This window comes from Pseudopodoces humilis, chromosome 3, assembly GCF_049639895.1.
Source record: "Pseudopodoces humilis isolate 2021_Gansu_Grassland_sample_001 chromosome 3, ASM4963989v1, whole genome shotgun sequence".
Classification (NCBI taxonomy): Eukaryota; Metazoa; Chordata; class Aves; order Passeriformes; family Paridae; genus Pseudopodoces; species Pseudopodoces humilis.
Window position 1 is genome coordinate 57,247,655 of NC_142202.1, and position 22,287 is coordinate 57,269,941.

The 22,287-nt window shown below is 39.0% G+C and overlaps 1 protein-coding gene across 4 annotated transcripts; it reads left to right on the top strand.

Annotated features, from left to right (window-relative positions):
* Nucleotides 1-645: 645 nt before the first annotated feature.
* On the top strand, nucleotides 646-22,212 carry LATS1 (large tumor suppressor kinase 1). Of its 4 annotated transcripts, XM_014263532.2 has the most exons (9): nucleotides 670-721; nucleotides 1,616-1,839; nucleotides 4,578-5,083; nucleotides 7,153-7,303; nucleotides 9,116-10,644; nucleotides 15,263-15,845; nucleotides 16,543-16,725; nucleotides 16,973-17,079; nucleotides 18,058-22,212. In XM_014263532.2, exons 3-9 carry the CDS (start codon nucleotides 4,733-4,735, stop codon nucleotides 18,577-18,579), a joined length of 3,426 nt encoding a protein of 1,141 aa, XP_014119007.2. In that variant the 5' UTR covers nucleotides 670-721; nucleotides 1,616-1,839; nucleotides 4,578-4,732; the 3' UTR covers nucleotides 18,580-22,212. The 4 variants fall into 4 exon arrangements, with proteins under 4 accessions (XP_087908531.1, XP_005518450.2, XP_014119007.2 ...); XM_088052405.1 differs by lacking the exon at nucleotides 1,616-1,839 and having other exon boundaries at nucleotides 646-721; XM_005518393.3 differs by lacking the exon at nucleotides 1,616-1,839 and having other exon boundaries at nucleotides 646-721; nucleotides 9,119-10,644.
* The last annotated feature ends 75 nt before the right edge of the window (nucleotides 22,213-22,287 follow it).

Genomic DNA, 22,287 nt, shown 5'->3' on the forward strand with positions numbered 1-22,287 from the left:
CTGGCTGCAGGAGCTGGATGGGGACAGGGCGGTCCTCCCTTTGCAGGGCAAGGTACTGAGTCGCCAATGAGCTCCTTCGAGCAGCTTAAATTTTGCTTCCCGATTTATTTGAAATGCAAAAGATGGAAATGAAATGGATCACTCCGAATTCTGACCGGTGGGTTTTCCTTCCTGTTGGTCTGTAACGTGTCCATCGTTCGGGCATCAGCCGAAACACGAAGCTCGGCGGAGCTTTCTTCCCCGCCCCCCCCCCATTAAAAGAAAACAGCAAAATTAGAAAACGGGAATATATAAAAATTAGAAAACGGGCACTGGTCCGGGAGAAGCCAGGCGGTCCCGGCAGCGCGGGGGCTGTGCTGTGCGTACGGCTGCCCCACACGGGCGCGCAGGGTTCAGGGGGCGCTGCCGCCCCTGCCGCCGCTCCATCCGGGAGCCGGCGCCGCTCCATCCGGGAGCGGCAGGAGCCGCGCGAGGCAGGCCGGGATCTGCCCATATCCGGGCGGCTCCGCGGCGGGGACACTGACAAAATGGCGGCGCCGAACTGAGCGGCCCCAGGCGGCGGCGGGCGCTGGTGGAGGGACCGAGCGGGCGCTGCCGGCATCGCCCAGGGGCGGAGGAAGGGCGGAAGGAAGGGAAGGGCCGCGGCCGGCGGGCGCCGGGCGGGCGGGGCCGAGCTCCGAGCGCCCGGGGCGCTGCCGCCGCCGCCGCCTTCTCGCCGCAGGTAGAGTTCGCCGTGCGCGGGGCCGGAGGGGGGGTCGGGGAGGTAAAGGGACCACTGCGGCTCGGCCCGGCGTCCCGGGCCCTCTGCGGGACGCAGCCGTGGCAGGAGCGACCTCAGGTCACGGCCTGAGGCCGGCGGGGCCATAGAAGCGCATGTGTCCCAGCGGGGCACATTCGGGATACTCCTCCCGGCGGTGAAAGCCTCCTGGCCTGCGTGGTCCTTGGGAGGCCGGGTCCTGCTGTCCTGCAGGATTCGGTGCCGGCCTGAGCCAGCGCAGCGGGGCTTTGGTGCTCAGACGCTGCCCTGCTGTTGTTAGCCGTGAAGATCGCTCCGAGGTGCGCCTGAAATAACTCCTGCTGCTCCCGGGAATTCATGTGCACGTAGAAGAGCTGTATCCTGCTAAAGGAGATAGCAGAGCGTAAGAATGGAAACAAACCGAGTGAATGCACAATGTTCCTAGTGTTCAGCTGGCGTCTGTTTCTTTCCAGCTCTGGCTTCTCTGGCCGTATGTAGTTGTGCTTATGGGCTAATTTCAGGGTTCAGTTTTCTCCTCATCCTATGAAAACTTTTAGCGCTGGAAATGCATCCTTTGGGAAATTGCTTTTGCAGCTCAATGACTTGTTACCTGAAACAAGAGCTTCCTTTAGTTGGTCTGAACCAAGTCTCTTCAAACTTAATTTTTATGACTTGCAAAGTCTCTGTTACTTTCTTTATCCCTAGCAGTGAAGCATTGTGATTATGTATAAAATAAGCTGTTAGAATAGGTACATGAGGAAGGGTACCAAAATACATTAATATGTGATGTTCAGTGCTCAGTTGGAAATATGAGCATTGAAAGTGTTTTGATGAAGAATGTTTAAATTAGATTATAAAGCTGTGTATTTTTTCCCTCAGAAAATCGTGGGAGTCATTGACAGTTGTGTGTTGCCATTCAGAGCATCACAGACTGGTTTGGCTTGGAAGGGACCTTAGAGATCATCTGGTTCCAACTCCCTGCCACAACCAGGTTACTTCAAGCCTCATCTGGCCTGGCCTTGAACACTTCTGAGTTATCATTCAAGCACTTATTTATCTAAGTCCAGTCTTCTATGATTATAATGTGAAAAAAAACAGCCAAGGTGAGCTGCTTTTCCCCTTACAGTTTGACCTGTGGAAGAAAATACTGTATTCCCATATTTTGGAAATAAGTGAAAGATTATTTTTTCAAGTCCTTTAAGGAAGAGAATTTAATCAGCAAAAACAGCTGCATTAACAAACAGATCATTTAATTACACAAAACTACTACAAGAGGGAATAGACATCAGTTCTCTTGGATACAGTTGGTGTTTGGTAGTTAGAAGTACAAAGCTGAGATACGTTTCTTACTCAGCAGTCAGCACTTTTCTTCCTTTCAAATGTGTCCCAATGTCTATAAGCAGAAGTGACTTGTGAAATTTGAGGTTCATATATAAAGCAAGGTGAACTGTAGTAATTCCTACTTTCTGGGATACTAATTTGCTTTCTAAGAATCATGACTTAGTTTCACCTATACATGCTGGTACATTGGTGCTGCCAAAAGGAACAACCCACCAAAAAAAGTTATTTGTTTAGGTAAGTTTCTTGGCTTGGTTCATGCTGTGTGGTCTTAGAAACAGTTAGGCTATCTGTGGTAAGTGGTGGGAGATAAGTGGCTGGTTTACACTCCTAAACCTAAGCTGCTGCTGAAAATTTTAGAGTGCAGCTTTATTTTCCAAGACTGCTCCTGATTTATGATTCTACTGTCCCATTAATTTAACCTTGATTTCTCTTAGGGGTGTTAGATTTGTCTATCTTAGATACCCGACATGTAACCATAAAGTGAATACTGAAATACCAGATGAAATTTGTAAAATACATAGGTGCAAAACCCCTGTTTTCTCCTGAATTCCAGGCCTTTGGAATTTGTTAAAAGCTTAAGTATGGGTATTTTGTCAAGTTCTTACTTAATTTTCTTTGGAAAAAGTTCTCTGTTGAAAAAGTATTTTCAATGTGGTCTTAAATATGGCATGTTTGGAAAATTATTTTGAAAGTGGCCAAAATTAAATTACATTATAATTGCTCTCAAGCTGTACTTTCTGCTGATTACTGGGTTTCTTAATACTTTGAGCAAAATTTCACTGTTAATTACTGAAATTCACTCTCATGTCTGATGATCTGTTCCTTATTCAGTGAACACTGAAGATATGCTATCAGACTGTATTTAAAAACATAAAAACAGTTATACTCATTTAAGGTTTCAAAACTGTCACAGTGCAAAGAAAGTTTGTGGATGCAGTTATACCCCTTAAGATTTAGAAAGTTTCATAAGAGAAATTACGTTATTTCTAAAATGGTTCTCCAAGGAGGATGGGATTAGGTGGGTATCCCTAGTGTTTCTTTTCACAGTCCTCATTTATATATTACTTCCCAACTTTCAGGTTTTATTAATATATGGGTAGCATGAGTGTTTAATTCACATAATTTGCATGTACTTCTGAGAGTTCTTTTTCCTGTTAACTTGTCATATTCTTCCTCAGTAGCTGAATCCCTAATTGGTTTGTTACAATGCAAGTATTACAGAAATGAAATGTGAATGGAGAAAGAGTGACTTTTTTGTAGACTATGTAAAATTTAGATACTTGTTTAATTTATGTCTAATATGAGAAACACTTAACAACGCAGTAGTAAAGGGGCAGTGTGAGTTGAGCTTCAACATTTTTTTTGCTTGTGAAGAAAAGACAGTGCCAAAACAGTTTATCTTGCACTGTCTTATTTCATGATACTCTAAAGAGGCAAAGGCTCTGCAATTTCTTCAGTGTTTCACTGTGGTTGCTTTATCCTTTGCCATGGCAGTTGCAGTAATAATTAGTGCCCAGCCTGGACACAGAGATTTGAGTTCTCTGCAGACACGGGGCTCTTTCCCTGGTGAGTCAGCGCCTTCAAAATGCAAACGTTTTTTATTTGGCTTTTGGCAGAAAATTCTGTTTCCCTTACCAAATGTCATAGCTATGCTCTCAGCGAATTTGATGCTTGAGTTGTTGAACAATATTACATTAAAAAAAATCTGATTCAATTTTCTTTGTTTCTCTTCCTGTTCTCATTTTCCCTTATGTAAAATAAATTTAAGAATTACTTAACTGTCGATGAAGACTGGTTCAAGGAAATTGGAGCTAAGAAACTCTGAAAGCCTCAGAATCTGAGTTCTGAGCAGGTTCAAGTGGCAGATGGTACAAGATGGTACAAGAAATCATAAATTACATGTGATGAGCTAGGCAAGTGTTTACTCTTAACACATGTGACTGCTAGGGAATGGATAAAATCACTGTAATTACATGCTCTTACTGGTGTACTTCTCAAATTCTATCTTTTTCTGGAGTTGGATGTCAGAATAGTTGAACAGCAAGGTTTTTTGACCCATATCCTGGCTGACTGGGTAGTAGAGCTGGCTCTTCTGGCTATAAAGGTGTTGATAGGGAGAACATAGGTGACGAATGGACACAGGAGAGAGGGGAGGCAAAGAAGCAGTGATAGGTTAGCACACACCTGTGGTTCGTATCTGCTCTTGAAAACTTTGTCCGCCAGACAGAGGAGTTGCTCTTTACTGCATCCACATCCTTTGCAATTCAGGACTGTTTAAGACTTGAGGCACCTAAAACATTCGTTGTTAACAGACAGTTAAAATCCCAACGTGGTTTGTAAATTAGGTTGGGTAAAGACTGCCTGAAGAATTTGCTTAGCATGCTTTTAGTATCTGTGAAGGCAGAGCTGCTTGTGAACGTTTCACTACCAGCAGTGCTACATTGTGAATTTTTTTACTGCTCTGTTAAATGTGATTTGTTTTGTTATGTTTTGTTAACAGAATAGCAGTTTTGGGTTGTGACAAACTCCAGCACTACCGGAACCAAGGTTTCACAGTGAAGAGCCACTACTTTCACAAGTTCTGACATCAGCCAGTCTTCCTTGAATTCTGGTGTGAGCGAGTCCTTGGTGGAGGTTGCATATATACATGTTTTCATGAAGAGAAGTGAGAAACCAGAAGGTTATAGACAAATGAGGCCTAAAACTTTTCCTGCCAGTAATTATACTGGCAGCAGCCAGCAGATGCTACAGGAAATACGAGAGAGCCTCAGGAATTTGCCTAAACCCTCAGATGCTGCTAAAGCTGATCACAGCATGGGAAAAATGTTACCTGAAGATCCTAGACAAGGCCGAAATCCACCCAAATTTGTAACATATCATAAAGTTTTGCAGGAGATAAGAAACTCACTTCTGCCTTTTGCAAATGAAGCAACCTCAGCTGTCAAAGGAACGTCAGAAGTTAATCGACAAATGCTGCAAGACTTGCAAGCTGCTGGCTTTGATGAGGTGAAGTGTTTTATTTTGAAGATTTGGTGTTCTGCTAACTATAAACTATTAATGCATGTTGGAGGGGGTGTTGGTCAGGGAACAGCATGATAAGCAAAATGCTTCAAAACTTGCTTGGTTTCTGGTTAGGACATGAAACTGGTATTAGTGGGGAATGTAGAAGAAGACTAGAAGGATTTAGAGAGACTTGGCTTTGTTTTTTTTAAGCATCTTATCCAGATTGTTGTTATGTGGTAGATTGTTCTAATTACATAATTTAAGGCAGAGAGGACTGGACTCTAGATTTTGGTTTTGATACTTAAAGTAATTTTGGATTGTGCTCAATTAAAATTATGGTATTAAAATATGGTTGTTCTAAATTGAAAGGCAATACCAGATATTTTGGAAATTAATCTGAAAAGTGGTTTCAGAAGGGGAAAAATTAATACACTTACAGCTCCTGTGTTTTTACTGGGACCTGCACATCAAAGTAAATGACACTTGTTTTCATGCCTTCTTTGTAAACCTGGGTACGAAAGCATGTTTAAAAAAGAGCTAGCAAACCACTTATCTTTCCAAAGGAAAAAGGCACAGTACGACAATAGGGATTAACTTTGCAGGCATATGCTGCTTGCAGTAGTGACCAGCTCATGAGTTCTGCTATCTGTGATGTGTTGGTATTTACAGAGATATCTACATCTACCAAGAGTGAGCTTCTCCAAAACTACCAACTGGCTTTTCCTCAAACAGCATCCCAGTGTCAAGTGCTGATAGTGACTTTTCATGTTCCTTTCTCTTGATTACACAAATGCACAGTCCAGACTGTGTGTCAGGAAGAATGGAAGGATTTTATATTGATAAATAATTTTTTTAATAATTTGCTCCAGCTCTGTGGTTTGTTGCTGCAGTTGAGGAAGTTTCATTGTTGCTGTTGTGTGGGATTTTGGGGCGAGGAAGGGTGTGCATTTGTTTTTTCCAAGTAGACCAGTTCTCAGCTCCATTTTTACAGATTGAACCTGCAGCTGGTTTTGTGAACTGAAGTTTGTGGTATGTGGCTGGACAATAAACTAGAAAGGTATCTTAAGTTGGTATTTTTGTTGGATCCTTTGTATCTTGAAGCCTTTTGCTTCTACCCTTTGTTCTTGGATACAACTGCAAATTCCCATGACACTTGTGATTATATGGGGCTTTTTTCAGGCACAGTGCCAGGATAAGCCCTTTCTGCCATGTGTTAACCTACAGTGGTGTTACCACAATAGCCCATATGGCACTGATCCACATACGTCACTAGGAACAGATACAGCTGAAGTAGGAAAGCATTTTTTCTTGGTCGAGAAGTTTCAAATTGTATTAATTTTTCTTATTTTTTTTTTCCCCCAAATGAAATACCACAAACATGCTGGTTATTTCCCCCCACCTCGCAGGTAGTAGGTAGTATTAAGGGTTAAAGTGGAACAGACAGATATCAGTAAGTATCAGGTGGGTGTATATAGATAGTTTTATATGTATGTATGTATATGTATAAGAATCAGGGTAGAATGCTGTTCACTGTATTTGGGGTTTCTTATCCTAAAGAGCTTACAGAAAATCTCTTTTGCTTTGCTTGCTATGTTTCAAGTCCAATCCTCTTATGTTCTGTGTATAGTGATACTCTTTAAGACATTGAATACTTCATATCACATAGGTGACCAAATTTTTGAGCTGAAAATGTTTTATTTGCTTTTTCTAATGTCAGCTGGTCCATAAAGATTGTGACAACTTTATTGTATAGGTGTTTATATTACAAAATCCCTTTTTAAGGATTGTATGACCAAGCTGTTGTATGAATAGCAAGATGACATGATTTACATCAAACTACAGTGCTTCAACAACTTAACTTTTCTTCTGAACATTGAGACTGCAGTACTATTTTGGATGATCTCTTCTGGAGAAGACATTTTAAAATTAGTTTTAAAACAATCAAGAGAAATTGATACTTTGTAAAATTACTTTGGTAAAATTAGTGGAGGCTATTTGGCTAAATAACCATGATTTTTGGTATTTTTTGTGATTTTCTTGTAAATCATTTTTTTATATAATTTTCTATTTAGGATATGGTTATACAAGCTCTTAGACAAACTAACAACCGTAGTATAGAGGCTGCCATTGAATTCATAAGTAAAATGAGCTACCAGGATCCTCGTCGGGAGCAGATGGTTGCAGCAGCAGCAAGACCTGTAAATGCTGGTATGAAACCACCAGGTAAGTGTATCCATGGTGACTCAGTAACTCACTGAGTATATTCTTATAGGTGAAAAATAGATTTTGCCTTGACATGCTGACAGTAGAACAGAGGTGCTGAGATACAGGTGTTTTGCTTTTAAAAACAGCATTTTACTGTTGTTATCTTATGTAGTCCTTCTGGAAGACAGGTCTATTTGACCTGAGTTTCTTAAGCATTGTTTTATAACTGCATGGTTTTATTACTGTGCATAACCATTTTATACAAGGAATGGCATTTAGATCTCATTTTGGTAATTTCTGCCTTGCTGATGTGGTGCCTGTATTTTGTTCTATGTCAAGCACCACTTAGACATAAGTGCTGAGCATTGAATTCGTCTTTTAATTTTTTGTCTGTCTTCACACACACTCCCACACAACAGCATACTGTATGTGTATTTTTGTGCATATTTGTGTATATTTATATATCTCATATGACTACGATGTTTATATTTTAAGATATTATATTTCAGGATCCCTCTCTGCTTAATTTTCTGCTTGATTCTAGCTTTTGTTCGTATAGTTTTTAAGGCAGCCTTCACATTCTTAGAGATTTTAGAGGATGGACTGTGTCTTTACTAGCAGAGTCAGAATTTTGCCTCTTGCTATTACTGCTTTCTTTACAGATGCTAACACATTTTTAACACAACTTGATGCCTTTTTAGTAGCATACACCGGAAAAAAGGTTAACTTTAAAATGCAGCAGAAATACTGAACTTTTATTTGACTAAAGTTGGGCACTGAGCTGCTAGCTCTAGAGTTAGATTTTAAATTAACAATATAGGCAGGAGGAAAAATTAGCCAGCAAAGAGTTGAAAAGAGCAGTGTTATTTTCCTTTAGTTTATTCAGCAGGATTAGTTGGTTCTTGTATGAAGTTTGTAGGTAAATTCCACCATTTAGACATAGTTTTCATTGTTACCTGCAAAAATATAGTAATTAACACATTCTTTAAATGAGGACAGGGTGATTTTCAGCAGTTACAGTACTGTATGTGTTTACACATATCTTAGTGTTAACATGATAAAAACCACTGTAAGACTGCCTGCACTATTAGTTCCTTGTATATTTTGTTTATATGGTGCAGAATAGCCTCTGTGAAGTAAATATATAGCAGAGTTTTGCTCTGTAAGTTTTGCATTCATCCAGTTTTAGTTCTTGCCTCTATAACACTTTTACTCAAAAAGATACAACTTTTAAAATTAAAGTACTTAATCAAATTCTTCATGATGGGAATATAACAAGTGTAGGTCATCTATATGCACATAAATGTGGAAGCCTTGATTTTACAGCATTCAGTTAAATTTCAGTTTAAGAACACTTAAGTGTTTTAATAGTGTTAACTGGAAGGGATAGCAACATAACATACTTTTCCATGCTATTACTTATTTTGCATTTGTGCTGAACATTCTGAGAGTTTCTTGTACATGTGATTAAAAATACATTGTGTGACTAATAATTTTGCATATTACCATTTTCTTCAGTTAAATTTTGCATTTTTTACTGAAGCAAAACACATTTTCAGAAAAGCGATTTCTAAAAAAAAACACTTTCTGGTATTATAGTTTTATAGTTTCAATGTTGGGGTTTTTCTTCTTTTATGTAGACTGAGCATATTAGCATGCAATGCTATGTATTACTAGAAAAAGTTTTCACGTGAAGTACAGTGGATTATATTGGGTCAGAGAATTCAAGTCCTGTTTCTGTAGTAATTAATGCAGAACAACAAAATACTCAGAGCAGTAAATAGGGATAATTTCCAATAATGTGAATGCTGTGTTTTCTTCTCGTGGAAGCAGGGGCTGTCCAGCAGTCAGTTAACCGCAAGCAGAGCTGGAAGGGTTCTAAGGAGTCCTTGGTTCCTCAGCGGCACGGCCCTTCCCTGGCAGAGGGTGTTGTTTATCGCTCAGAAAGTCCCAGCTCCCAGCCTGATGTAGGAAGGCCATTATCTGGATCTGGCATTGCAGCATTTGCTCAGGCTCATCCTGGCAATGGACAAAGAGTGAATCCCCCACCTCTACCACAGATAAGGAGTGTCACTCCTCCTCCTCCACCTCCTCGGGGACAGACACCCCCTCCAAGGGGAACTACTCCTCCACCTCCTTCCTGGGAGCCAAATTCTCAAACAAAGCGGTACTCTGGAAACATGGAATATGTGATCTCCCGTATTTCTCCAGTGCCACCAGGAGCATGGCAGGATGGTTATCCACCTCCACCTATGAATCCTTCTCCTATGAATTCATCCACACAGGGTCAGAGAGGCATGAGTGCTGTCCCCATTGGCAGGCAACCAATAATCATGCAGAGTTCTGCCAACAGCAAATTCAGTTTTCCCTCAGGAAGAGCTGGAATGCAGAATGGCAATTGTCAGGCAGAATTCATAGTTCACCAGAATGTGGTGTCTGGAAATTCGGTGAGTCGCCAACCACCTCCGTACCCAATGAATCCAACTAACAGGCAGAGTCCCACAGCACTACAGATGCAGGCAGGAGGATCTGCTTCTCCTTCAGCATACACCAATGGGAATCTTCCACAGGCAATAATGGTGCCAAACAGAAATAGTCACAACCTGGAACTTTACAACACAAATGTAGCTGGAATACCTGTATCCTGGTCACAGCCTTCTCCTGTGCAGCCACAGTCGTCGCCGGGCAATGGGCACGACATGCCTGCATGGCAGCCCAGCGTTCCCGTGCGGTCAAACTCCTTCAACAACCATCACGGCAGCAGGCAGAGTCACTCTGGCAGCTCCCAGCCTTCGGCCACCACAGTGACAGCCATAACGCCAGCTCCCATCCAGCAACCAGTGAAAAGCATGCGAGTGTTGAAACCAGAGCTACAGACTGCCTTGGCACCCACTCACCCTTCGTGGATGCCGCAGCCCGTGCAAAGTGTTCAGACCATTCCCTTCTCTGACAGTCCCTCCACCAATATGGCAGTTATGTCTCCTGTTGCGGAGGCTCCAAATTACCAGGGTCCCCCACCACCTTACCCTAAACACTTGTTACATCAGAATCCTTCTGTCAATCTGTATGAGGCAGGACCCAAGCTCAGCAAGGAGGAGCCACCTCCTTTATCCAGGGAGGATGAGAATGAAAAGAATTACGAATGTGTTGATTCAACAGATAAAGAAAAGAAACAAATTACAACCTCACCTGTTCCCGTTAGAAAAAACAAGAAAGATGAAGAAAGAAGAGAGTCTCGCATTCAAAGTTACTCCCCTCAAGCTTTTAAATTCTTCATGGAGCAGCATGTGGAGAATATACTCAAGTCACACCAGCAGCGTTTGCATCGGAAAAAACAACTAGAGAATGAAATGATGCGGGTAAACTCTTCCTTCTTTCTAAATTTATGACTAAATTGTTTCTGTATTAGTTTTATGGGATATGTCTTAATTGAAGAATTAAATAGTACAGATAAGTAGGACATTTAGAACTGTGGTACTGGAGACTGTTTTTATTCTTTGTATTTAAGATGTGGCAAGTTTCTTCCTTGTCTTGTTTACATATTTATTTTTCTTCTTAGAAATTGATTTTTAAGTATTTTTGTTTTATTTAAGTTTTTTGCATGTCTAAAGGTAATTCATATGGCCAACATACAGTAAGATGACAGAAGCAAAATAATTGTTGCATGAACTGAGATGTAGCTTACATGGCTCATAGCTTTTTGTTATGGGTTCTGTTTAATCTTGATTTTTGAGTTATAGGCAACATTTTAATGACTTCTAAAAATATTTCTGTTTTTTTTTTTTAAATAAGTGCTGAAGGTAGAAGCAAATTTGGGACAAGTTGCAGGCTGGCTAGTGCACTTATATAGACACCCAAACAGTGATATTTTTTACATTCTGCAGTTTGTTACCAGTATGGATAGTTTTTCTAAGTTCAAATGAAAAAAACATTTAAAGGTTAGTTGGGGGTTTTTTTTTAGAATGAAAGAGATGGTATCTTTTGTCTAATTATTTTGTAATCTGCACTGCAAATACATCTTTTTAAACAAGAGCAATTGAAAGGCATAATTATAAAACAAATACATGTGAGATCAACTTTTTTTGTGCCTGCATAGAGTCAGTGGTCCAGTTCTAGTATTTGTGTTCTGTTAAACCAAATCAAAAATGTAAAAAACTGGAGCTGACAAGCATATATCATTTCAAAAGAGAAAACAGTGAGAAGTAGCAAAACAGATTTGCAAAAAGATGAAAATGAGATGTGTCACACATATATATTTCTTAGCAATTGCAGTTGAAAGTTTGACATAAGCATGATGTTCCTTTTTATTTATTCTATAAGGGTATGTATTTGGCTTATGCCGCTTTCTTGACATGCTGTTTTTTAAATCTGTGTTGTCTTACTCTTTGAAAGCTGTAGTCTTTTGTAAGTGTTTGCTTAATCACGAATATGTAAATGTTAGCAAGATTTCATCCTGGAACTCTTACTAGATCTTTATTCTTAGTCTTCTCTCTTTCCTTTTTCACTTCACTAACAGCTGATTTAAACTGTTAAGGTGTGGGAAGCTTTCCTGAACTCTGTAGCCTCCATCCCTGTGTAGACAAGTAAGATTCTGAAGCAACAGTGTTTCTTAAGAATAGCATGATCCCTTTTTAGAGGGCTTTGCATGCGATCCTGCATCAAAATTAAGCATGAATTTATTTTGGCTATTTTTGAGTACTTAAATGTAAGATTATAATTAATGTTGATTTGCAAACTTCATTTTCCCTTCTTACTGTGTTGTGTTCTGTAGTATCTCAGAATAAGTATTACTTACATGAAAGCACTGATATAACTTTCCTTGATATTTTTCTTGTGCTTTTAAAGCACTTTAGTAGGCGTATTTTATAATAGTTATAATATTAATGCTAGAGTTTTAATGGTTTATGCTAGATTTAAAGCTGGGATGTTTAATTACAGGCTGGAGGGAGGAATATGGGTTATTGTGCTGCAGCAGACCTCTCCTTTTTCATAAGCATGCAGGAGAGGAATGCCACAACAATAAAGTATATGTTGGGTCTTCATGAGAAGGAGAAAGGGAAACATGCTCATTACTTATTTTCAGAAAGTTTTAAGAAGATTAAGCAAATATTGATTCCCTTCCTCTCTCCCCTTTGAATTTTGAAAGAAAAAATGTCAAAATGCATCCCGGTGAAAATACCTACTTTCACCAGATGCTGTATTTATAGCATGTGACATATTTCCATGGTGTCAGGTCTCCTAGGAGTTGAGTGGTCTCAAAAATGTTTGATTTAAATGTGTGAGTTTGGCCAAGAGTTATAATAGGTGTCTTTCCTGCAAAGAGAAATCTAAGTCACCCTTTAAGGCACAGCAAGATGAGAAGGAACCAGAATGAGAGCAAATTGTGTGATGATAGAGAGCAAGTCATGAAACTTTTGGTGTCTGACATTTTCTTGAAATAATTGGAGATATATGTGCAGAAAGGTTTGTGCAGCTCTCAGTTTGTTAGTTTTTGGTAAATGCTGAAGCTGAGGAGAATTCTGGGGAAAATACAGCAATTCAGAGAGAAGGTTTGTAACTAACATTTGGTTTAGTAAATGACAGGGAAAATTAAGGTGGGTTGAGGGAAGAGATGACAAATTGCAGTATTTGGGCTGTTTTTTTATGATAAAACTGTTCAAAGGCAAAAGCTAGAGAGCAGGTAGAAGAAAGCAAAGCTACAAGGGTTTTGGAGACTGTATGTCTTGCAGTGATTAAATATTGTATTGAGTCTCACTCCTCAGGGGTTGTTGCTGTCTAGGTTTTATTCTTCGCCAGCTTTGTCAGTGATGGGTGGGGTTCAATTTGTGTCAAGTGGGTCTATACTGAGGCAGACTTCAGGGTTCAGATGGGCCAGAAGAAGGTGACCCACCATTGTCTGAACTTTACCAAGCCCAGGTCTTCAGTTGTCTTCTTGACATTTTTAATCCTTCCTTCTGTGTTGAAGTGTGCCTTAAGCCTGTTAGTTCAAAGAAAACTTCAGATGTTTCTGTCTTGGAAGACAGTATGCAGATATTCCCACAATAAGACAATTTTTTGATCCAAAATATGTAGTTGAACCTATATCCCGTACCAGTCTTGAATCTACAGCTAACCAGTCCTAACTACTGATGTCTATAAAAATTTTTGTTTCAAATTTGAGACAGCCTTCCTCATTTAAATCTTACTAAATTTGTCTAACTTGTGAAGTTCCTTTGGGTAGGCAAGCATTTTAAATGCATTTTCCTAATTGCATCTCCTTTGAATCCATTTTTGCTATGATGCCTGTAAGAAATTTCTGTGTTCTAACAATATTTTCTTTAATAGGTGACATATAGTAACTCATGGAAGTATTTTTAAGATACTGAATGATATCTAATTGATTTTTTTTTTGTTTTTTTCTCAGTCACATCAATTATATTTTGTTTCAAGTTATGTTGGAAATTAGGCAGGGCCAAAGTAATCTATTAATATACAGTCTATACAGACCTAGACTAGTTACTTAGACCTATTGATGGTTTGACTGCTATGAAGACAGCATCTCAGATATTTGAGACTTTAAATAGATGGAAAAAGCAAGATTTGGTATCAAGAATTGATAAGATGTGACAGTAAGAAATGGAAAGCTTTTAAAATAGTACTTGATTACAGTTGTGATGTTTGCAGGGGTTCAGTGTGGGCATGTTTGAGTTTATGATCAACTTAAAAAAATAAGGAAGTATGCTATAGGTTAAACTTGGAAATCATTGGTGTGGGATGGTGATTTCAAGCCAGATAGGCAGATAAAATAACTGAGATTCTGTGAGGAAGGTAACATATAGTAATTTGAAAATACTGTCAGAAAACAAAAGAAGGAATGAACATCAAGCTATGTGGGGACTGTGTCACAGAGAAAAAAATATAAAAAATTGAAGACAGATTCTATTCACATTAAAACAAAGAAGGATTATTCTGATTCCAGGCCCTAAAATTTGCCACAAAAAACTGCACCAAAATTGAATGGGACTTTTAAGGAAATTGAAACCAGCAAAAATATACCAGGAGGGCACAGAGGTTGGAGTACAATGAGAGTGATCAATGTGGTTCTTGTAGATAAGGGTTTCAACCCTGTGGGTGATGAGTTGTGTGTGGTCTGTGAGTCTTTCAGCTGTCAGAATGTTGGTGGCATTGGCTGGAACACCAGGGATGTTCAGTCAAGATAGGGATATGTTACACAGATGGGAGCCAAGAAAAGATACTGTCTGGAGGAGTGAGCCACTTCAAAAGGAAGTGCTTTGCTCAGCTGGCTCCTAGGTAGAGTGGAGAGCAGTGGTGAGAGTGTGAGCAAAGAGGTGCATTATGTGATGAGAGGGAACATCAGGTTCAGGCTTGTAGGAGAGGCATGGGCTTGGTGTGGGTGGGCAGTAGGAAGCAGTGCCAGTAGGATCTGTTTTGGGTAGCTACACATGGGAGAGAGTGAGAGGGAGTCCATATTCCCTTCTGCAGCTGAAATTCTAGAGCATGGTCAGGAAGTTCAGTGACTTCTCCTCCAGCTAGTCTGCCTTTCCTGTGGCAGCTCCTTAGCCCTCAGCAAGTTACAGCTCCTAGACATGTTTTGGCTTTCTTTAACCATGTAAGGAGAATCAGGGAGGCAGCTGATGCACACTGTTACTCAGATGATATTTTTTGCAGTGGATTTTACCAGTAATTTGTAAATTACCTTTCTTAAGAATGTAGTAGTCCCTTCTCTAGAACCTTCTGGTGCATGGCACCTTGTGCATTTTGCTGTTGAAAATGATCACATTTCAGTTTTTATCACTCCTATATGTTTTCATAGAATCCTAATATGTAAATTAAAACCAAATCCCTTTAAGTATTATTTCTTGTGCTGTGTATAAGTATTTGGTTTGCTTTGCCTAAGCCTTGTAATTAATTATGAGAAGATCACCAAGAGTTAAGAGTACTGTTCACTCTTCAGATTTAACTCTGTTTGCTGCGCAGGTTGGATTGTCACCAGAAGCCCGGGATCAAATGAGGAAAATGTTGTGCCAGAAAGAGTCAAATTATATTCGGCTAAGAAGAGCTAAAATGGACAAGTCAATGTTTGTAAAAATTAAAACCCTGGGAGTTGGTGCATTTGGAGAAGTTTGCCTAGCAAGAAAGGTGGATACTAATGCTCTATATGCAACAAAGACTCTGAGGAAAAAAGATGTCTTGCTTAGAAATCAAGTTGCTCATGTTAAAGCTGAGAGGGATATCCTTGCAGAGGCTGATAATGAATGGGTGGTTCGCCTGTACTATTCATTCCAAGATAAGGACAATTTGTACTTTGTAATGGACTACATTCCAGGAGGTGATATGATGAGTCTCCTAATTAGAATGGGTGTCTTTCCAGAAAATCTGGCACGGTTCTACACAGCAGAACTGACATGTGCAGTTGAAAGTGTTCATAAAATGGGCTTCATCCACAGAGATATTAAACCTGATAATATCTTGATAGACCGTGATGGTCATATCAAATTGACTGACTTCGGGCTCTGTACTGGTTTTCGATGGACCCATGACTCAAAATACTACCAGAGCGGTAAGAGAAATACAAATATTCTTTACAAGGAATTGAATTATAAATGAGTAGAAAGATGACTGTGCTGTTTCCTTTATGAGAAGGTTTAAGTAGGCTTTTCAAAATCCTACTTGATTACCTAAAACAACAGCTAAAGAAAAAGCTGGAGCAGAAGAGAAGTCACAGTTTTGGGAGTGGTAAAATACAGATTATGTGGCAACTTGTTTTTAGTCTAAAAAAATAAAAACATACCTTCAAAAACAAGGTTTAAATTACTTTTGATTAGTTTTTCTCAAAATTCATGTATCTTGGGCCAGACTGTTACACAGTCTCTGGTGAGAAGATAAAGATTTAAAATCTGCTTTTATTTTTTGATGATTTGAATGTTAGAGGGTCTGTGTTTACGTAAGTGTAAAAACAATATAAACGGTATACACCCAATTTGGTGATGTTAAAAAAAATCTGAAAGGTATCGAAATTGATACTTTCTCACAGTTATGTCAAAAATTTACTTAAAAAAATTGTGTCCTCTGAGGTATTTTATATAAAAAACAAAAACCAACATCTTGAGTTTGATTTCTGTTTCAACTGTCGAGTATTGAAGCTGAAACAGATTCGGTCTTGTAACACAAAATGTTAACGGATAAAGAAAATGTTGTATTAGATAAGAATTAAAGTAATCGTCCTCAATTTTGCCATCCTTGTCACTCCATGGCAGGTGATCATGCCCGTCAGGACAGTATGGATTTCAGCAGTGAGTGGGGGGACCCGGCAAACTGCAGGTGTGGGGATCGGCTGAAGCCGCTGGAGCGCAGGGCTGCACGGCAGCACCAGCGTTGCCTGGCCCATTCCCTGGTGGGCACACCCAACTACATTGCCCCAGAAGTGTTGTTACGAACAGGTAACGAATGCATTTTTGTACTGCAGTCTCACTGCAGAGTAACTGGTATTCAGGTGTCCTGCTTCACCTTTCCCACACTCCTGCTTTTCCCAAGGATGCGATATTTTAACAAAAAAATAAGCAGTTGTTAATATAGAAATCTTAAATGAGTATTGAATAGAATTGAAATCTCTTGTGATCTTTTTTGTTCTTAGAAATTAAAAAAACTGTACAAAGGCTCGACTACCTTATTTGAACTTTATTTCAGGTTACACACAGTTGTGTGACTGGTGGAGTGTTGGAGTAATTCTCTTTGAGATGCTAGTGGGGCAGCCTCCATTCCTGGCACAAACACCACTGGAAACACAAATGAAGGTAACTTTAAAAGTCTGGTATTAACAGTCTGAAAAAGGCTTGAAACTTACATAGTCTTGCTAATTTGTAGTGGAAACAAAGGTGACATTTGAGAGGGTTGCCTATCCAAGCATGTTATAAACTGTGGAGATTTTAAACTTTATGTTACTATGGAGGTGCACTTAATTTATAAAGTGACTTCTAGAATCACATTTGTAACTTATCTGGTCATGCAGTAAATGTTCCAACTAAAAATACTATCACATCTCAGCCTTTCACTGTTTGTATCTGTTCCAGTTGTTACTCCCTTTCCCCTTCCCTTTCCCTCTTCCAGTGTCAGTGTGTTCTTTTTCCACCTCTTGGCTTCAATGCCTGTTTGCCTGCAGAGGATTTCCTTTGGTGAGGTACCTGCAGGTGCTTAGCATGGGAAGGTGGAGGAGCAGTCGATGACTGTCTGCTTAGGGCTACTGACAGCTCAGAACCTTTCCTTCCTGAGCCCCTGCTGTTTCAGAGAAAGCATCAAGGCAGTCTGCTGCAGGTGTCATTTTTGCAAAGCTGTATTCAGGTGCACTACTCACATGTAGTGTATTATTGATTTATTTATTTTTTTTTTTTAACTTGGAATCTGTTAGTCTTTACAGTATGTCATATAGCTCAAAACTCATCCCTCACCTTTTTAGGATTGTAAGGCATGTGCCTAATCTCAGGTTCCAGGTGCTGGATTTTATGGTATCTCTGTTGGTTTATAGCAAGGGTCTTCCATGCTAGATTCTAGTTTAGATTGGAATCTAAATAAACTTTACTTGCATTTTGCCAGATTTCCAGACAACATACTCCTTGTGTTTCTGAAAGAGCAGCTTCATGTTTTCCCCTCTACTGTGAAAAACCTTAGACCTACTGAACTATTTCTTTCTGGTCATTTGTTTTGTTTTGTTGTTTAAATGCATTTTTTCCTTTTTGTGAAATTTTAAATAAATAACACATCTTTTTGCTTTTAAGGTTATCAACTGGCAAACTGCACTTCACATTCCACCTCAGGCTAAACTGACTCCAGAGGCCTCCGACCTTATTATTAAACTCTGCCGAGGGCCAGAAGATCGTTTAGGCAAAAACGGTGCCGATGAAATAAAAGCTCATCCATTCTTCAAAACAATTGATTTTTCAAGCGATCTACGGCGACAGTCTGCTTTCTACATTCCCAAAATTGCTCATCCTACGGACACGTCCAACTTTGATCCAGTCGATCCAGATAAATTGTGGAGTGATGATGATAAGGAGGGGAACAGAAACGATACCCTCAATGGGTGGTACAAAAATGGAAAACATCCTGAACATGCTTTTTATGAGTTCACCTTCCGAAGGTTTTTTGATGACAATGGCTACCCATACAACAATCCAAAGCCCATTGAGTATGAGTATGGTAGTTCCCAAAACTCAGAACAGCAGTCAGATGATGATGATGATGATGATGATGAACAGGCAGGTAGAGGAGTTCAGAGTCGTGATCTGGTTTATGTTTAGTAGAGGCATGAAGGTCAAAAATTAAATAATCAATTTTGCAGCTATAGCTTTTGAAAAGTCTCTTCCTTTAAGAGAATTGAAAGAACATTGCTAGGGTAAATATGGGCACACTTTTTTTTAAATGCTAAAAAAATTATTTCTTCAGTTGCCCTCTGTACATTTTGTTTCCCCAGAATACAGGGAAATCCTTCTGAAAAATTAATTTATTCTAGTGATGTTAATTGTTTAATTTAGAAGAGATTTGATGTTAGGTAAAAAAAAATCACGTGAATATTGTTATTGGTCCTCTGTACTCTAAGTACTCAAAATAGGAAATAGTGATTTTTTTTTTTCCCTAAGATGCCTGGTATCTATTTATACATATATTTAATAATTTTAGAGAACATATCTCTGCTTCAGAATTTTTAATCACAGTTTTTCCATGCATTGACCAAATATAAAACCTACTTTATGCTAATAAAGTTCTCTGATACATTTCTGAAAAGAAAAAAAAAGCTGCTGTCCCCTGACTTCTTACTGTATTTAGCCTTATTATTCACAGTGTTGGAAAAGCAGCCACTTATCTGGTGAAATGTTTCCAGCTGCTGTGGGAGTGGCCTAGTTCTCTTTCAGCTTTGAAACAAGAAAGTGTCAGTCTTGGGTATAGTATGATCATAAGATAATAAAACATTAGAATTAGTATTTTGTTAAATAGTAATTGGATTTGATATTAGTAAACTGTAGCGTGTGACTGGTACTCTAAAAGCAGGACTGCTCATTCAGAAACAACTTGACTGTCTCCTGGCATCAGTTGTATAGATGTGAGAGGAAAAGAAGCCTTAGAAACAATACTTTCTGAAATCTAGTTCAACTTTCTGACTACAACCAAACTGTAAGGTGTGTACAGTGCTACTTTAGTTGGAATTTTTAGTTTGAAAAATAAATTTTAGAGTAGTGTCTTCATGATAAATTTGAGATAGTAATGGGAAAAGATTATAAATTATGACTTTTGAGACTTTTTGTGGAGATCCATTTCCCTTGGCTGGAACAATTATCCTCCTGGTTACACAGGCACTGAGAAGGGCTGTGCACAGGTCTGAGCTGGCAGTACAGTTTCAATCCTCTTTCACAGCCCGGTTCTGAACAGAATTGGGAACTTACAGCTGTGCCTGCTGCCTTCTGCATTACTGTTTCCATAATTTCCAGCAGCAGATGCTCAGGTGTTTCCTAGGGTCTCCTGGTGGGAGGGTACTGAGCTTGTTGAGGTTATGTGGAGCAGGGATGGGAGCATCACTAAGCAGCTTCACTGAGACAAGATCAGGAGTTAGTGTTGAGAGGCAGCAAGAGTTATGTTTTTGTCTCTATCCTTCTTTTTCCTAAAATAAACATAGTGGTAAAAAAAATGTACTATTTTTAGTAAACTTAATGTCTTTTGAAACATTTCTTCCTTGGAATTGAATTCCAATGGATGATGTAACAACATGCATGTAAGCATTACTACTTTCCTAAATTATTATTTGTGCCATTGCACTGGCATTGCAACTGTCTAAACGTCATGAAATTGGTGTTCATAGCTGTTCTTGCAGCGAACATCAGTTACCAGTTTACTTTTCCCACCAAGCTCGTTTGTTTGCTTATGGCCATTTGTTCTCTTTCTGTGCTCCAGTCCTGTGTCTCTCTTTGTGCTAGTGCAACTGTCTCTAGTACTGTCCTAAATACTGGACCAGTGAAGAAAGTGCTTGTTGGTTAGCATTTGGAGTTTCCTTTCTTGTAAGTGTGGTCATTTGAGTGATCCAGTTTCTAGTGTGGTCCAAAAATTATTTATATTGACATAACTGAGGAACTGCAGCAGGTTGGCAGTGAGGAAACTTCTCAAACATACTTTGTCACAGGAGAAAATGTTTGTGGAAGTTCACCCCACTACTGTGAACAGTTTATAATGGTTAGAAAATGGTTATGAGAAATTGTTTTCTCAAACAAGTAGTTAGTTAGTTGCTTTCTATAATGAAAATGAGTTTGCAGCTTAATAAAACAATTCCTGTTCTGCCTTCCCCACAGCTGTTCAAATAGAGTAGCTTTTAAGATTAATTTCATTTAGCTTAATTATTATAAAATGGCTGCAGTGCATAACTACTCCATTTTATATATTACGTAAAAAAAGATTGCTTTTCATGTAAATAAACTTTAAAGATTATCCTCCTTCATAGTAAGTACCCCAGTAAAACTGGTCTACTTGTCTTGGAGAAAAGTATAATATATTGCTGGTTAAAGGTAATTTAATCAAGCCCGCCTCACCATTTTTGAAGTGTGCAGAGAAAATAATGTCAATTCATTAAATTGACTCTTAAAATTGCCTTTTCATCTGAGTATATCTCTCATCTGCCTGCACTATACTATGGTGTATTCCTGTTTAATACTATTTCTGATCTTAGGCAATTTAAAAATAATTCTAAAAAAGGTAAAAAATGTGTCCTGTAAAGGCACCATTGCTCTAAAAAGAAAGAACAATTGCTTTTTTTAAAGGAAATTACTGATTCTTTTAAGGAGATGTGCAAGTACTGAAATACTAAATACTCTTCTGCCTTTTTTAAACAAATACAAGAAGTGCTCACATCTTTAGAATTTGGTAGATGCACCTGGCATTTTCTAATATCAGGTGTTAGAAGTTGTAATGTACCTTGTTTGAATTTTGCCACCTATATGCTGCAGTATTATGTATTCCCTTGCAAAAAGTGCAGTTTGTTACAGTCCAGGTTCTCCTCTGAGAAAGGTAGTTACACGTGAATGTTGTCACAGCTCTCCAGCACGCTCTGCCTTACCCATGTTTTGAAACTTGATGTTTCATACATAGATTCAGAGTCTATTGAGGATTCTTCGTAGTTGCTGCTGAAAACATGGGTGCTTCACTGGTGACCTACGATGGGGATTGGTTTGTACAGGCAGTGGAGAAGAGAGGCTCCTAGCCAGCAGCTGTGGAATTCTGCAGTAAGTTTTAGTTCAGGTTACTTTTACTTTGTAAAGCATGAAAACAAGTTTCTCTTTTATGTGCCCTTGTATACATATTAATTGTATTTATAAAATGTTCTATAATCCTATAACTTGTACTGTAAATACTATTTGATATTCAGTGGCATTCTATCCTCGGGCAGGCCCTCTTGCTGTATCTTTTCTTTCCTCAATTTGTAATAGAATCTATAGAATATATGGCTAGAAAGCCTCTTTGAGACTGATGTATCTTCCGCTGTTGCAAAAACTGTGAGTGGGAATGATTTATTTAGACTCCTTTTAATAGTTTTCAGCTGATAGGCAGTGCAGTGGGTGGGTGGGTTCTTAGATGATGCTGCTGTCACTGAAGATACTATTAAGCTTTTGTTTCGGATGTTGTGGGTGTTTCAGATCAGACCTTTAAATCTGTTTGCTTTATTTCAGCCAAAGCAAAAAGATAATGAACTGGGTCAATGTCATAATAAAATGTCTGAATGCCTTAAGATGCTCATGATAAAGGCACTATTCAAGTTTACTGATTTATATATATCTATACAGATATATATAGACATATTCTGTGTGTATATGTATATATAATGTCTTTTTTGTATTATAAGACTGTCAGTTCTTTTGGATTCTCCAATTAAATACATAGACCATCTCCCACAATTCTGCTTAAGCGGATCATTCATTCTGTGTCTATCTAGTAAACTTAAAAATCTCACATTATCTCATGGCCATAGT

Bases quoted from the DNA above. Each gene is read 5' to 3' on its own strand.
- LATS1 (XM_088052405.1), top strand. From the start codon at position 4,733: ATGAAGAGAAGTGAGAAACCAGAAGGTTATAGACAAATGAGGCCTAAA. The intron at 7,304-9,115 runs GTAAGTGTATCC...TTCTCGTGGAAG, and splicing joins TGCTGGTATGAAACCACCAG to CAGGGGCTGTCCAGCAGTCA. The intron at 17,080-18,057 runs GTAACTTTAAAA...TTTGCTTTTAAG, and splicing joins CACTGGAAACACAAATGAAG to GTTATCAACTGGCAAACTGC.